General features: G+C 48.1%; 2 protein-coding genes and 1 non-coding gene across 7 annotated transcripts in view; all 3 read left to right on the top strand.

Annotated features, from left to right (window-relative positions):
• Window positions 1-7,759, top strand: part of LOC105464044 (allograft inflammatory factor 1 like) — a 26,852-nt gene extending 19,093 nt beyond the window's left edge. Inside the window, exons 5-6 of the mRNA XM_011711667.3 lie at window positions 2,404-2,566; window positions 4,863-7,759. Coding sequence (XP_011709969.1) covers window positions 2,404-2,566; window positions 4,863-4,950 — 251 coding nt within the window. The 3' untranslated portion in view covers window positions 4,951-7,759. The remainder of the gene's footprint in view (window positions 1-2,403; window positions 2,567-4,862) is intronic.
• Window positions 7,760-9,502: 1,743 nt separating this feature from the next.
• LOC105464101 (nucleoporin 214) overlaps window positions 9,503-15,202 on the top strand; it is a 113,159-nt gene continuing 107,459 nt past the window's right edge. For 2 of the 5 annotated variants that reach the window (XM_071078450.1, XM_071078449.1), the window contains exons 1-5: window positions 9,504-9,667; window positions 11,452-11,647; window positions 12,259-12,410; window positions 13,220-13,418; window positions 14,956-15,026. In XM_071078450.1, the coding sequence (XP_070934551.1) occupies window positions 9,623-9,667; window positions 11,452-11,647; window positions 12,259-12,410; window positions 13,220-13,418; window positions 14,956-15,026 (663 nt within the window). In that variant the 5' untranslated portion in view covers window positions 9,504-9,622. Of the gene's footprint in view, window positions 9,668-11,451; window positions 11,648-12,258; window positions 12,411-13,219; window positions 13,419-14,955; window positions 15,027-15,202 lie in introns of all 5 variants that reach the window. The other 3 variants (XM_071078447.1, XM_071078446.1, XM_071078448.1) reach the window with 3 other exon arrangements.
• Window positions 10,919-11,020, top strand: LOC112423514 (U6 spliceosomal RNA). Its single transcript, XR_003013997.1, has one exon. It is a non-coding gene; the product is annotated as a U6 spliceosomal RNA (small nuclear RNA).

Genomic DNA, 15,202 nt, shown 5'->3' on the forward strand with positions numbered 1-15,202 from the left:
TGAGGCAGGAGAATTGCTTGAACCCAGGAGGTGGAGGTTGCAATGAGCCAAGATCGTGCCACTGCACTCCAGCCTGGGTGACAGAGTGAGACTCCATCTCAAAAAAAAAAAAAAAAAAAAAAAGAAAGGCGAAATGACTTGCTTGCAGTGAACCAGGGCCCAGCCTTTGGTTTCTGACAGTTTCCCCCTTTTCCATTTCACTCTGCACCTTGGATTGATGCTGCCACCGGCATTTCTATTCCTCTTCCTCTGTCCTCTTTCTTTCCTTCTCTCTTTGGAATATTTTGATCATTTTTTTTTTCTTTAGAAAGAAAATTTGGCCTGGCACGGTGACTCGTGCCTGTAATCCCAGCACTTTGGGAGGCTGAGGCAGGCGGATCACCTGAGATCAGGGGTTCGAGACCAGCCTGGGCAACATGGTGAAACCCCATCTCTACTAAAAATACAAAAATTAACTGTGCATGGTGGTAGACACTTGTAGTCCCAGCTACTCGGGAGGCCGAGACAGGAGAATCGCTTCAACCCAGGAGGTGGAGGTTGCAGTGAGCCAAGATTGCACCATTGCACTCTAGCCTAGCGGACAAGAGCAAGACTTCATCTCAAAAAAAAAAAAAAAAAAGGTTTTGGCTTATCAAGTAAACACATTTTCATCATAAAAAAAAATTGGGGAAACACAGCAAAGCACAAAGACAAAAATACATCACCCACAACCCCACCTGTAGCTGCTACAGACATTTCCGTTTCTAGCCTTCCACTCTTTATTCTAATCACAAAAGCTGTTTTATACCATTTTGAGCCTCCTCAAAAATAATAACTTTCTATTGGTCAGCCTGGCCAGAAAAAATAAATAAAATAAAACAATGGTGAGTGTTTTGATTTCTTATTGATTTTTCTTTTTTTTTTTTCTTTTTCTTTTCTTTTTTTTTTTTTTTGAGACAGTCTCATTCTGTTGCCCAGGCTGGAGTGCAGTGGCACAATCTTGGCTCACTGCAACCTCTGCCTCCCAGGTTCAAGTGATTCTCCTGCCTCAACCTCCCAAGTAGCTGAGATTACAGGCATGTGCCACCACGCCTGGCTAATTTTTGTATTTTTAGTAGAGACGGGGTTTCACCATGCTGGCCAAGCTGGTCTCAAACTCCTGGCCTCAAGTGATCTGCCCGCCTTGGCCTCCCAAAGTGCTGGGATTACAGGCGTGAGCCACGGTGCCAGCTGATTTTTCTTTTGAAATATAGTTAATGGCTGCATTGTAGGAATGGATTCTAATTTGTTTAGCCGATGCCTTTGTGTGGACCATTTGGATGCCTTCCAATTTTAACTATTATTGATAATCTTGTAAAGAACCTCTTTGTACATGAGTGCATGTTCACCTCCCTGGTTATTTCTGTAGAGGAAATCTCAGGAAGGGGACACTGGGTCAAAGGCTTTTGAAGCATCTTGCCGAACTGCCTGAGAAAGGTCCTGCCAACTTCGGAGTCTGACGGTGCATGTGCAGCCCCTTTTCCCCTTTCCTGGAGAAGGCTGCCCGGATCTCTCTGAATGCCTGGACATCCTGGCACCTTTGGGCCTGGCCCCAGTCCCGCCCGCCCTGCCAGGAGGAGCATTGGCTGCACCACGGCCCACGGCCCCAGCCACAGCCCTCTCCTGCCATCCTTTGCTGACCCATTGTTCACTGAAGAACAATCCAAAGGAAATTGCCTCAGATTTTGGTGGGAGTTGGGCGGTCAGAGACAGCACCGCCTTGGACTGGAGTGACATTCTGGGGCCTTCCTTGTTTTTCTTGAATTTTGTTCTTTTGTTGGTTTTCCTGCTCTGTGGGATATTTTTGGCGTCCTCTCCCTTCCAGCTGGGGCGGAGCCCTAGGACAGCAGGACAGGAGTGGCATGTGGGGAGAAGCCACCTGCCACTCAGCACCCAGCAGAGTGACTTTCAATGCCTGACTCCCTGACCCTGCCACACTGGGCATAACTCCCCAGGCAGCAGGAGAGTGGGCACCCGGCCCGCCCTAACCGCAGGAAATAGCAAAGCCTACAGTCACGGTGTGAAGAAAGTGCTCTGGGCCGGTGCTTCCCTCACGGCTATCCCTGAATGATGCCATCCACCTGTTCCACCACTGGTGGGAGCAGGGGTTCAGAGAGGTTAAGTAGTGTGCCCCAGATCCCAGAGACAGGAATAGCAGAGCTCGATTCCAGTGTAAGCCCGTCTGACTCTAGAGGCCCAGGTCGCTAACCACTAGTCTATACTGCCTCCGAAGAGAGCAGGGAGGGTGTGATGGGCTCCTCCTCCCTGAGGAGGAGTGCAGACGCCAAGCTTCTAGGCATGGGGTACCTGGTGGAGCTTTCCCAGCTTCCCCGCTAAGCCCCAGAGGCCCATCTCCACTTAACAGATATGCTTTTCTTCTGGCAGACCTGATGTCTTTAAAGAGGATGATGGAGAAGCTTGGTGTTCCCAAGACCCACCTGGAGATGAAGAAGATGATCTCGGAGGTGACAGGAGGGGTCAGTGACACCATCTCCTACCGAGACTTTGTGAACATGATGCTGGGGAAACGGTCGGCTGTCCTCAAGCTGTGAGTACCTCATCCTTCCCCGGGACCTCTGAAGGTAAAATCATTCTGTGCAGAGAGGCCCGTGGCTTTGGGCACCCCAGCCATTCCCCAGCTAGTAGGTGACTCATTATGTGACCTGCTGGACCAAGGTACTTACTTTCCCTGATCCTTATTTCCTTATCTGTCAATCTTTTTTTTTTTTTTTGAGATGGAGTCTCACTCTATCGCCCAGGTTGGAGTGCAGTGGTGTGATCTTGGCTCACTGCAACCTCTGCCTCCTGGGTTGAAGCTATTCTTCTGCCTCAGCCTCCCTAGTAGCTGAGATTACAGGCATGCACCACTATTCTTGGCTAATTTTTGTATTTTTAGTAGAGACAGGGTTTTGCCATGTTGGCCAGGCTGGTCTCGAACCCCTGACCTCAGGTGATCTGCCGGCCTCAGCCTCCCAAAATGTTAGGATTATAGGTGTGAGCCACCACGGCCGGCCCAAATGGTCATATTAATATGAACCCTGCAGGGGAAATTAGGTTGTAGCAGAGTCAGGCAGAATCAGCACTCAGTAAGTGGCAACTGTGATGATGATGATGGTGGTGGTGGTGGTGATGGTGATAATGGTGATAAATCTGTCGAAACTTTCCGAGTCTCAGCTTCCTCTTTTTTTTTTTTTTTAGATCTCACTCTGTCACCCAGGCTGGAGTACAGTGACATGATCTCAGCTCACTGCAACCTCCGCCTCCTGGGCTCAAGCGATTCTTCCACCTCAGCCTCCCGAGTGTCTGGGATTACAGGTGTGCTCCACCACACCCAACTAATTTTTGTATTTTTAGTAGAAATGGGGTTTCACCATGTTGGCCAGGTTGGTCTCAAACTCCTGACTTCAAGTGATCAGCCCCACCTTGGCCTCCCAAAGTGCCAGGATTACAGGCGTGAGCCAGCACGCCTGGCAGTTTCCCCATTGGTAAAGCACCTCCACTACCCCCACAGGGTTGTTGTAAGCATAAAATAGAGTCAAAAATTGTCCCCAAAGGGAGGTAGGGTTTGCATCTTGATGCTATTACTTGCTACCAAAATGACCCTGGGCAAGTTACCTTAGGTCTACAAGTCTCAGTTTCTTTGTCTATAAAATAGGGTGATAATCATGTCTTCTGTGATGTCCCGAGGGCTAATGAAATGACACTTATGAAGAGTCCAGCCTAGTGTGTGGCTGATAGCAAACACCTACTACATGGTAGCACACTGAGGGTGTGGCCCCAACAAAGAGCGTTATCCTGCACAGTCTTATCGTCATTTGTCACAGCTGAAAATAACACTCCGCCGTGCGTGGTTTCTCACGCCTTTGATCCCAACACTTTGGGAGGCTGAGGCAGGTGGATCACTTGAGGTCAGGAGTTCGAGACCAGCCTGGTCAACATGGTGAAACCCCGTCTCTACTGAAAATACAAAAATTAGCTGGGTGTGGTGGCTCACGCCTGTAATCCCAGCTACTCGGGAGGCTGAGGCAGGAGAATCTCTTGAACCTAGGAGGCGGAGGTTGCAGTGAGCAGAGATCACACCATTGCACTCCAGCCTGGGCGACAAGAGCGCAACTCAGTCTCAAAAACAAAAAAAAGAAAACAGAAAATAACACTCACTTGGCTTTTATGAAATAAGATTCACCTTTTTAAAAGTACGAATGTAAAATATACCTGTCTCGTTTTACAAAGGAGCTTGTTGAGGCCCAAGGAGACTAAGTAGCTGGCCCATGAGCCCACGGTCCAATCTGGCCAGATCTTCTAGCACCCCCACTTCCAGGGAGAAACGCCGAGATCAGAGAGGTTAAGTGTCTTGCTTGAACCACCCAGCTGGGAAATAGCAGCGTTGGCATTTGAATCCAGGCGGTTGCCCTGGAGGGTATTCTCTGAGCCCCTACCCTCTACTCCTCAGACACCACTCTCAGAGCAGTGGGCAGGTTTTGGAAGATCTTTGCGCAGTGGCATGGCCCAGCCTGGCTCAGCCTCCTCCAGGCAGTGTGGTTAAGGGAAGGGCATGGCCTAGAAGTCAGAAGCCTGGAGTCGCACCCAGCCTCCGTCCTAGACCGCCTGTGTGGTTCTGAGGAGTCACATCACCACTTTGCGCCTCCATTTTCTCCTCTGTAAAATGGGACTAGCAGCCCCTTCCTTGGAGCTGCTGTCTTGGGCTTCTGCAAGGATCCCACCGGAGAACAGATTGAAATTCTGTCGAGGACTCTGTTGACATGAGGCTGGGATGATCTTTCCCTGGATGAGGGATCCTAATCTTGTTTTTCTTTCTTTTTTTATTTTCTCCATCTCCAAACCAGCGTCATGATGTTTGAAGGAAAAGCCAATGAGAGCAGCCCCAAGCCAGTTGGCCCCCCTCCAGAGAGAGACATCGCTAGCCTGCCCTGAGGACCCCGCCTGGACTCCCCAGCCTTCCCGCCCCACTCCTCCCTCCCCATCTTGCTGCCTTTCTTGACACACTGTGATCTCTCTCTCTCTCATTTGTTTGGTCATTGACGGTTTGTTTGTGTTGTCCTCGATGTCTTTGTAAAGCACAAATTATCTGCCTTAAAGGGGCTCTGGGTCAGGAAATCCTGAGCCTTGGGTCCCCTCCCTCTCTTCTTCCCTCCTTCCCCGCTCCCTGTGCAGAAGGGCCAACATCAAACCAAAAACTAGAGGGGGCAGGGAGGCTTCTAGCCTGTGTTCCCCACTCTTGGAACCGGCACTCTCCATCCTTCCAGAAAGTCTCCAAGCCAAGTTCAGGCTCACTGACCTGGATCTGATGAGGACCCCAGGCCACTCTGAGAAGATCTTGGAGTAGGGACATGGCTGCAGGGCCTCTTTCGGGTTTCCTTGGACAGTGCCTTGGTTCCAGGGCTCTGGGGTCACCCAGGACACAGCCACTGATGGCCCAGCTGCCCCAGCTGATCCCCACTCATTCCATACCTCTTCTCATCCTTAATGATGTGACAGAAGGTGGGAAGGAAAGGAGCTTGGCAATGTGAGCCCTTCAAGAAGGTACCAGAAGGAACCCTCTGGTCTTGCTCTCTGGCCACACTTTTGCAGGCGGCTGAGAGGCAGCGTGCAGCCCTACTGTCCCTTACTGGGGCAGCAAAGGGCTTCGGAGGTAGAAGTGAGGCCAGGGGTTTTGGGGGGAAAGGTCAGCTCAGTGCCGTTCCACCTTTTAGGGAGGATACTGAGGGGACCAGGATGGGAGAATGAGGAGTAAAATGCTCACGGCAAAGTCAGTAGCACTGGTAAGCCAAGACTGAGTAATACAAGGTTGCTTTTCTGACCCCAATCTGCTTGAAACCTGACTCTACTTCCCTCATTTGTCTTCCTACCCTACTCCCATCATTCATTCATTTACTCACTCATTCACCAGATATTTATTGACCTCCTATTGTAAGCTTTACGTCCTCCCATGTTGTCCTGACATGTGCAGTATCCACCGTCTAATTCATCTCTCCCCAGACCTCTCAGAACCTTGAGCTTGGGAACTGGACTGGGGTCATTGGTGTCTTTTCTTATGGACTCACAGGATTTTAGAGACCTAATGCACCCTGGAGGGTAGCTGGGCCAGTCTTCTCACTTCACAGGTGAGGAGACTGGTGCCCCACAGGGTTAAGTTCCTTGCCCAAGGTCAAGCTTATCTCCAGAGGGAGGTGCCCTGGACTGGGGCCCAGATGTTCAGGGACCCTACCTACACCTCGTCTCCAGTGTGGGCTGCCTAGTTAGTTATGAGAACAGGGAAGGGCTGGGAAGGGGCAACCTCCTAGGTCAGCACTTGGAGAGGGTTTCACTTGCTCTGAAGACCCTGGTCCAGGATTCGCCCTCCCCCGTGCCTCCAAGTCAGCATCAGGCTTTAGGCAAAGACCAGGCCTCTGAATCTGCCTCTTGTAATTCATGCAGGAAGGTGTCAAAGTCAGCCCCATCTTGGCTGATCAGGGAGTTCAGCCTTAACCCCACCTGTGTTCTGAAGTCTCTTATCCTACCTGCTCAGGACTTAGACACAGTTATTCACTGAACATATTTATTAAGCACTTGCTGTAGGCCAACAGTTAAGAATCCAATAATGAAATGGACAGATTCATGGAACTTAGAGTCCAATAGGAAAGTGAGACCCAGACAATGACAATGAGATAAATGTTAGGGAGGGGGAGGTATGGGGTGACTTCCCTGCAGTCTCGGGGGGCCTAGCTGGGCCCAGGACTGGGTGAGAGTCTTGGCAGAGCCTTTGCAACACCTTAAGTGGACAGGACTGGGAGCTCTTGGTGGTTGGAACCAACGTGGGTTCCCTGCGGCTCCTTAGTCACCTCTGACAGCAGATTGAGGGAGGAAAGCAGGTAAGGCATGAGGAAATGGCCAGGTTGGGTTAACCCACTGGTTTCAACCAGTTCAGGAATGAGGTTATTTGGCCACGACTGGCTGATCTTGAGCTCAAGGATCTGCTTCAAATGCACACAGGCCTAGTTGAAGTTTAAACCCCAGCAAAACATTCCTCCCTGTAAATGGAAAATCCTACTGCTACCCGCTCCCCTCCCCTGTTTTTTTTTCCCCCCCCAAGATCATTAGTTTAGCAACTGCCTGTCCTCACTGCCTCTCCTCTCCGGGACAGGCTGGGACCTTTGAGGAAGATAAAGCCTTCCTTGACTACCCATCATACTCAGTGTCCCTGTTCCTCACTCAGAGAGGAAGGCAGAACCAATCAGGCTTATTTCAGTAAGTTCCACAATTCCACAAGACTGCAGGAAGTCTCCTTAAGGGAGGAGAGCAAGCAGGTTTGGCCCCAGCTTCTGGAAATGGCGGAAGAGAGGGTTTTCTCATTGAATGGGGGTGGGGGCTCATGTGTCCTGGGAAACCCCATCAGTCCTTTCATTTCTTGGAACTCAACTCCTGGGAAGAGAGGGGTCTCAAGAGGGGTCCCTGGAAGGAGGGCGGGGGCGGTCTACACGTATTTCAGGTTGTGGCTCTTGGTTCTAGGACTCTTACTTCTCTGGCTAAGGGTTCAGCTTCTTGGGACTTCAACTATCTTCCTTCTGAAAGACCAAATCTAATGTAACCAGTAACGTGAGGACTGCCAAGTATGGCTTTGTCCCTATGACTCAGAGGAGAGTTTGTCAGGCAAATTCAGGTGGATGAAGTATGTGTGTGCGTGTGCATGGGAGTGTGCGTGGGATATCATCTCTACAGATTGCAAATAAACCAGACAAACTTACCAACGTCTTGATCGGTGTATTTTGGGGATGGTTCTGGGCTCAGCAAATTGTGAACAAGCTAATACAGTAAGAGATTAAATGAGCGCATCCTGTGCATTTGGTCTGAGACAGCTGAAGTTCATTTATCCTACCTCCCTCCCTGCAAGAGACAGGTTCTATTATGTCATCCTTGTTTCCCAACCGAAAAGCAGGCTTGGATAAGCAACGTGCTGAAAGCCAAACAGTAAACGGCACGATCTGACCCCACTGGAGCCAACCCATGAGGTCCAAGTTAAGAACCTCTGTCCTAGAGCATTTATAATTCACTACAGAAATTTATTGTACGAAGGACTGTAATATCATCAGTCAGCCTTATCCAGACAATCTCAGTTCTCATCCTGTCACTACCACTTTCTGACTGAGGGCCACCGGAGAAATTTCTCAACTTCCCCTGTGCTTCCCTTACCTCAACAATTATTACTATGTATGTGGATGTGTATATATACATATATATATCTTTTTTTTTTTTTTTTTTTTTTTTCCTGAGACGGTCTCACTCTGTCACCCAGGCTGGAGTGCAGTGGTGCAATCTTAGCTCACTGCAACCTCCACCTCTCGGGTTCATGCCATTCTCCTGCCTCAGCCTCCTGTGTAGCTGGGACCACAGGCGTCCACCACCACGCCCGGCTAATTGTATTTTTAGCAGAGGTGGGGTTTCACCATGTTGGCCAGGCTGGTCTCCAGCTCCTGACAGGTGTTCCACCTACCTCAGCCTCCCAAAGTGCTGCGTACAGGCGTGAGCCACCGCGCCCAGCCCATTTTTATTTTTTGAGGCAGGGTGTGGCTCTGTTACCCAGGCTGGAGTGCAGTGGTACAATCACAGCTTACTGCAGCCTCGACCTCCTGGGCTCAAGCAATTCTCCCATCTCAGCCTCCTGAGTTTGCTGAGACTACATGCGCATGCCATCACTGCTGGTTAATTTTTGTGGTTTTTTTTGTTGTTTTTTGTAGAGACGGGGTCTCGCCATGTTGCCCAGGCTGGTCTCAAAGTCCTGGGCTCAAGCAATCCTCCTGTCTCGGCCTCCCAAGTGCTGGGATTATAGGCGTGAGCCACCGGCGCCTGGCCTACCTCATCAATTAAATAATAACCCCTAGGATGACTAGAAGTCTTCAAGATTACATGAGATCCCACATCTGAAGGTTTTTGCAAAGGACGTGGCACAAACTCGTGCAACTAGAGATGCATATGGCTCTTGCTCTGGAAATGATCACCTTGATAGAAGCAAACAAAGCTGGTCTTCCGTGCCCTTTAATCTCCCCTTCCAGCCTTCCACCTTCCACACTGGCGACCCCCCGACCCCGTTTTTCTGAACCTCCCTTCCTCCCCTTGCATAGCCCAAAGCCTCTCTCTAAAGTAGCCCACCGAAAACATCTGTCAAGTTCCTAACTTATCTGAATCGGAAGCTACTAATAGCCAACCTACATCTAAGAGGAACTGTAAGGTGTCAGAGGAACAAGGAGCATAGGTCGCTTAGACGTGGGCCACCCAAGAAGACAGATAAGACACTAAGCGAACCCGCGCTGTCTGCGAAGGCGGGAGCCGCACCAGGACGATCCAGGGCGCAGGCGCCGGGGCCCCACGGCCACGCCCCTATTCAGCACGAGTTGGCCAATGGGGAGCGGCGGCCGGGAGAACGCGCGGCTTCTTTAGGTTCCGCTGCCTCCCCGGACAAGCTTGACGTCACCAACGCGCGCCGGAAATGCGAGATCAACTGCGCGCCGCTGGCGCTGAGGGAAGGAAGTTTGCAGTCCAGCGGCCTAGGTTCTGTGGGCAAGGCCGTGGGAGGCAGCGTTGGCTGCTTCGACACACCGAGGGCGGCGCGATGGGAGACGAGATGGATGCCATGATTCCCGAGCGGGAGATGAAGGTCAGAGACTAACTGGGGCCTCCCTCCCTTCTTTAGTCCTGGCGTTGCCTTGGAGCCTAGCTGAAAGGCGAAGCGCGGTGCCGGCTGTCCCGTCTCCTGCTTGAACAGACTACCGCGTTCACCGCTCTCAGCTGCGCGTCTGCCGCGCCGCTGGCGTGATAGCCCCACCGAATGCAGTTTCCCAGTCCCATCCTGGTCTCGTGCACGTCTCTTGAGTTACCCTAGCTAGTTTCATGTGGCGGTCACAATAGTGGCAATAACTGCTGTGTATGGAGCGTTGACTGTGTGCCAGTCGCTGTGTAGTCATCGCAGCAGCCCTACGAAGTGGTTATTAACGTAGAGGAGTAAGTCGAGGCTCGGAAAGTGATTTCCCTAAAGTCACATTTGACAGCGGGGCTGAAAGCCAGCATCGTTTAAGACCTTCGCTCTGCCAGTATTTCTGTAAGGCGGTACGGGCTTGCCTAACGTAGAGTCAGGGGAGGTCATCCATCCTGCAGAACCTTTAGTTGACTGGACTAGGAAGACTGTTTTGATATCGGTGTATCAGCCTCAAACCAGGAACCTAAAGGGAGGGCTGAGTGTTTCCAGTGATGGCAACGTGGGAGTCCCCCAGGGATAACTTCAGGATGGTGTGTTTAATAGTTCTTCTATGTGTTCTGACAGAATGAGGGTGCAGCAAACGGCCTACATCTGTTTTAAATAGTGAAAGGAAGTAAGATGCAGGAAGATTTTAGTCATCTGTGTGAACAGTAAATCACTAACATGCATGTAGGGCATAGTAATACATACCCTGTTTAGAATAGTGATTTTTTTTTTTTTTTTTTTTTAAGACATAGTCTCGCTCTGTCACCCAGGCTGGAGTGCAGTGGCATGATCTCGGCTCGCTGCAACCTCCACCTCCCCGGCTCAAGCGATTCGCCTGCCTCAGCCTCCCGAGTAACTGGGATTACAGGCACCTGCCACCATGCCTGACTAATTTTTTATATTCTTTGGTAGAGATGGGGTTTCACCATGTTGGCCAGGCTGGTCTCAAACTCCTGACCTCAAGTGATCTGCCCTCCTCTGGCTCCCAAAGTGCTGGGATTACAGGTGTGAGCCACCGTGTCGGCCTAGAATAGTGATTATTTTTTGAGAATCACCACCTGTGGTGAGCCACCTAATGGGATTGTGTCATATTCCTCAGATATACTGGGGTAGAAGAAAAAAAGGGTTTATTAATAGAATCACAGACTTAGAAGATGGTAATCTCAGACTCCCTTTGGCAGCACATATAAAATTGGGATCATGCAGAGAAGACTAGCATGGCCCCTTTACATGGATGACACACAAATTCGTGAAGTGTTCCATGTCAGAAAACATTGAAGGCCGAGCGGAGTGGCTCACGCCTGTGAGCCTGCACTTTGGGAGGCTGAGGCGGATGGATGACTTGAGGTCCGGAGTTCAAGACCAGCCTGGCCAACATAATGAAACCCTGTCTCTACTAAAAATACAAAAATTAGCCGGGCATGGTGGTGGGCGTCTGTAGTCCCAGCTACTTGGGAGGCTGAGGCAGGAGAATTGCTTGAACCTGGAAGGCAGAGGTTACAGTGAAGCAAGATCGCCCACTGCACTCCAGCCTGGGCGACAAAGCGAGACTCCGTCTCAAAAAAGAAAAAAAGACAACTGAGACAGACCGTGTTCTCAGTAATATATATTTTTGTTGTACCGAAATTGGGTCTACTGAATATAACTTGTTTTAATTTCTTTCTTTATTGAATTGATCTTGTTTTGATTCTTCACAACAGGATTTTCAGTTTAGGGCGCTAAAGAAGGTGAGAATCTTTGACTCCCCTGAGGAATTGCCCAAGGAACGCTCGAGTCTGCTTGCTGTGTCCAACAAATATGGTCTGGTCTTTGCTGGTGGGGCCAGTGGCTTGCAGATTTTTCCTACTAAAAATCTTCTTATTCAAAATAAACCCGGAGATGATCCCAATAAAATAGGTAAGTTCCGTGGTTTATGTTGCAAAGTAGAGAGAGGAGTGTGGTGGCATGCTTTTGTGTTTCCTTCCCAAGAAGTCATTCTAATACTAAAATGAACACTGCTGTCAGTTTGAAGGTTGACTCCCAAGAAGATTAATGGAAGCCTTTCTAGGTTTTCTCCTTGGTCCTTTGTACTTTTCCTTACATGAGTTGTTCTTCTCAGCTCAAGAGGGAAGAACTTAACCATTATGCCATACTTTTATTCTTGCCCAGTTGAACTTGGGCTCTGGCTCTCTGGGTGAAGGGTTTTATTGGCATGGGTTTTCAGTTGGCACAACAGTACGATCCAAACTATTGGCAATGTGTACTATTTAGAGCATTGTTGCAAAAATATTTTCAACAAGGGCAACAGCCACAGTTAGTTTCCCCAGATAGTATGAGGAAGAATTCCTGGGATACTTAATGCATGATTATATCTCTTAAGAAAGTAAAGATTTATCTGTATAACTAGGTATTGGGGTGTATGTGTGTTTATGTAGATGCAAAAATTTTTTCACGTTGAACTGGATAGAGGTTGTGGCTTTATGCTTAGAACATACTGTTTTCTGCTTTATATTTTTTTGTTTTTATAGTTGATAAAGTCCAAGGCTTACTAGTTCCTATGAAATTCCCAATCCATCACCTGGCCTTGAGCTGTGATAACCTCACACTCTCTGTGTGCATGATGTCCAGTGAATATGGTTCCATTATTGCTTTTTTTGATGTTCGCACATTCTCAAACGAGGTAAGCTACTGTTACACTGTGATGTCAACATGAGAACCCTAAGCAGATTTCCTTGTGTTGAACTATAACTCGGAAGCTTCATAGGTTAACCCTTGAAGTCTCTCTCTAGATTAAAATATGGGTTAAAAAAAATCCTTCATTATAGAATCATAGATCATTGAGACAGAAGGGACTTCAAGAAATTCTTTCATAACACCATCTGCCCTAAGTTGTTATCAGGAGGCTTAGGTGACTTGCCCAAAGTCATAGATTAATAGACAATGTCAAAAGTTCCTACATTTTGGGTCTTTCGCCTCATAATGCAATGTTCTTCCATTTCAAGCAGTTTAAGAATGATAATAATAATAGCGAGTGTTTATACTGACTGTGTGTCAGACTCTGTGCTAAGTGCTTAAGTGCCTTGTCCCTCGTTCATGCCTACCACAGCCTTCTGTAGTAGGTACTGTCATTTTCATTTTATAGGTAGAGAAACAGGCTCAGAGTTTAACTGTCCAAGGTCCCAGCACTATTAAGAAGCAGAGCCAAGATTTTAATCTAGTGTCTGCTATTTATTGGTTATTTTGCAATTGTGCATTCCCCTGCTGAGAGTCCCCCTAAGCATGTTAGAATAATTGATTGCCATTTTCAAAGTTGTATTGAAATTGTCTATAGCAAATTGATGTATAAAGCTAAATCTTTTTTTATGGTTATGGAGAAAAATAAACTGATTTGAGATAACTTGTATATTCAGTAATTTCCATTGAATATTAAATGTTTGTGCATTTACTAATTTGTTAACTTATTTCACTTTTGCATATTTGTTTTAAAAGGCTAAACAGCAAAAACGTCCATTTGCCTATCATAAGCTTTTGAAAGACGCAGGAGGCATGGTGATTGATATGAAGTGGAACCCCACGGTCCCCTCCATGGTGGCAGTTTGTCTGGCTGATGGTAGTATTGCTGTCCTGCAAGTCACGGAAACAGTGAAAGTATGTGCAACTCTTCCTTCCACTGTAGCAGTAACCTCTGGTGAGTAATAAAGGCTTTCACACTGTAACATACAATCGTGGTCATCTACTTAAGAATTGGTTTCTAGAAGTAAAAGTGGTTAGCTGGTTTTGATTTGTTTTGTTTTTTAACGTGGTGAGGGAGGTTAAGATGGAAAAGTTCTTTTTTTTTTTTTTTTTTTTTTGAGACAGTCTCACTCTGTCACCCAGGCTGGAGTACAGTGGCATCATCTCAGCTCACTACAACCTCTACCTCCTGGGTTCAAGCAGTTCTCGTGCCTCGGCCATCCAAATAGCTGGGATTGTAGGCATGCACACCTTGTCCAGCTAATTTTTGTATTTTTTGTAGAGACAAGGTTTCTACATGTTGACCAGGCTGGTCTTGAACTCCTGACCTCAAGTGATCTGCCCTCCTCCACCCACATATACTAGGATTACAGGTGTGGGTCACTGTGCCCGGCTGAGAGTATTCTTTATACCCATAGTTAATGTCCTTGAAGCTAAGCAGCATACATAATTTAACCTGAATGTACTTGGGTTTTCAGGAGAAATATTTTGGTACAGCTGATTTAGAAGTGTTTTTTGAGAATAATTGTTTCTGGATCTGTAATGGTGGTACTCTGAAAGTCACTTGTTCCTTCATGGGGAAAAGCATTTGAAATATTAAATGGGAGCAGGAGAATGATTTGTTTTTTTTTTTTTTGAGACGGAGTCGTGCTCTGTCACTCAGGCTGGAGTGCAGTGGCCCGATCTCAGCTCACTGCAACCTCCACCTGCTGGGTTCAAGCAATTCTCTTGCCTCAGACTCCAGAGTAGCTAGGACTACAGGCGCGTGCCACCGTGCCCAGCTACTTTTTGTATGTTTTAGTAGAGACGGGGTTTCACTGTGTTGGCCAGGCTGGTCTCAATCTTCTGACCTCAAGTGATCTGTCTACCTTAAGCTCCCAAAGTGTTGGGATTACAGGCGTGAGCCACCCCGGCCAGTGATTTCCTGGTATTTGGAAACCTTCTCTATTCTGCTTGTCTTTTTTTTTTTTTTTTTTTTTTTTTTTAAGCTGGAGTGCAGTGGCGCGATCCTGGCTCACTGCAAGCTCCGCCTCCTGGGTTCACGCCATTCTCCTGCCCCAGCCTCCCGAGTAGCTGGGACTACAGGCGCCCGCCACTGCGCCCGGCTCATTTTTGTTGTATTTTTAGTAGAGACGGGGTTTCACCGTGGTCTCGATCTCCTGACCTTGTGATCCACCCGCCTCGGCCTCCCAAAGTGCTGGGATTACAGGTGTGAGCCACCGCGCCCGGCCTCTGCTTGTCTTATCTAAAGACTACAGAGTTTTCTGTATTTTGCAGCTTTTTTAGCTTTCGATTCAGTAAGCCCAGTGATAAATCAATTGGCTTATGTCGTTAAAATGATTTTACTTTTTTCCACTTTGCTGGAAAGGGATGATCCTACAATCTTCCATGGACTGACAGAGGAATGAGAATTGATAATTAGCTGTGTGTGATAGATCTCATTGGTTTGCTCCATTTTCTTGTTTTTATTTGGTAATATTGTCTTTGCTCAGTGTGCTGGAGCCCCAAAGGAAAGCAGCTGGCAGTGGGAAAACAGAATGGAACTGTGGTCCAGTATCTTCCTGTAAGTTCTTATCTTGAACTTCAGAATTTTTCTTAAGTTGCTCGCTTTTTTGGGGAGTGGTTTGGGACTATCTTTCTTGTTTTTCCTATTAAAAAGTAATTTATACTCATTGTAACAAATCCATCAGTGAGTGAAGAGTGGAGCTCTTCCCTTCCTTCCCATAGTCCTCCTTCCAG

This window comes from Macaca nemestrina, chromosome 14 (genome assembly GCF_043159975.1).
Source record: "Macaca nemestrina isolate mMacNem1 chromosome 14, mMacNem.hap1, whole genome shotgun sequence".
Taxonomy (NCBI): Eukaryota; Metazoa; Chordata; class Mammalia; order Primates; family Cercopithecidae; genus Macaca; species Macaca nemestrina.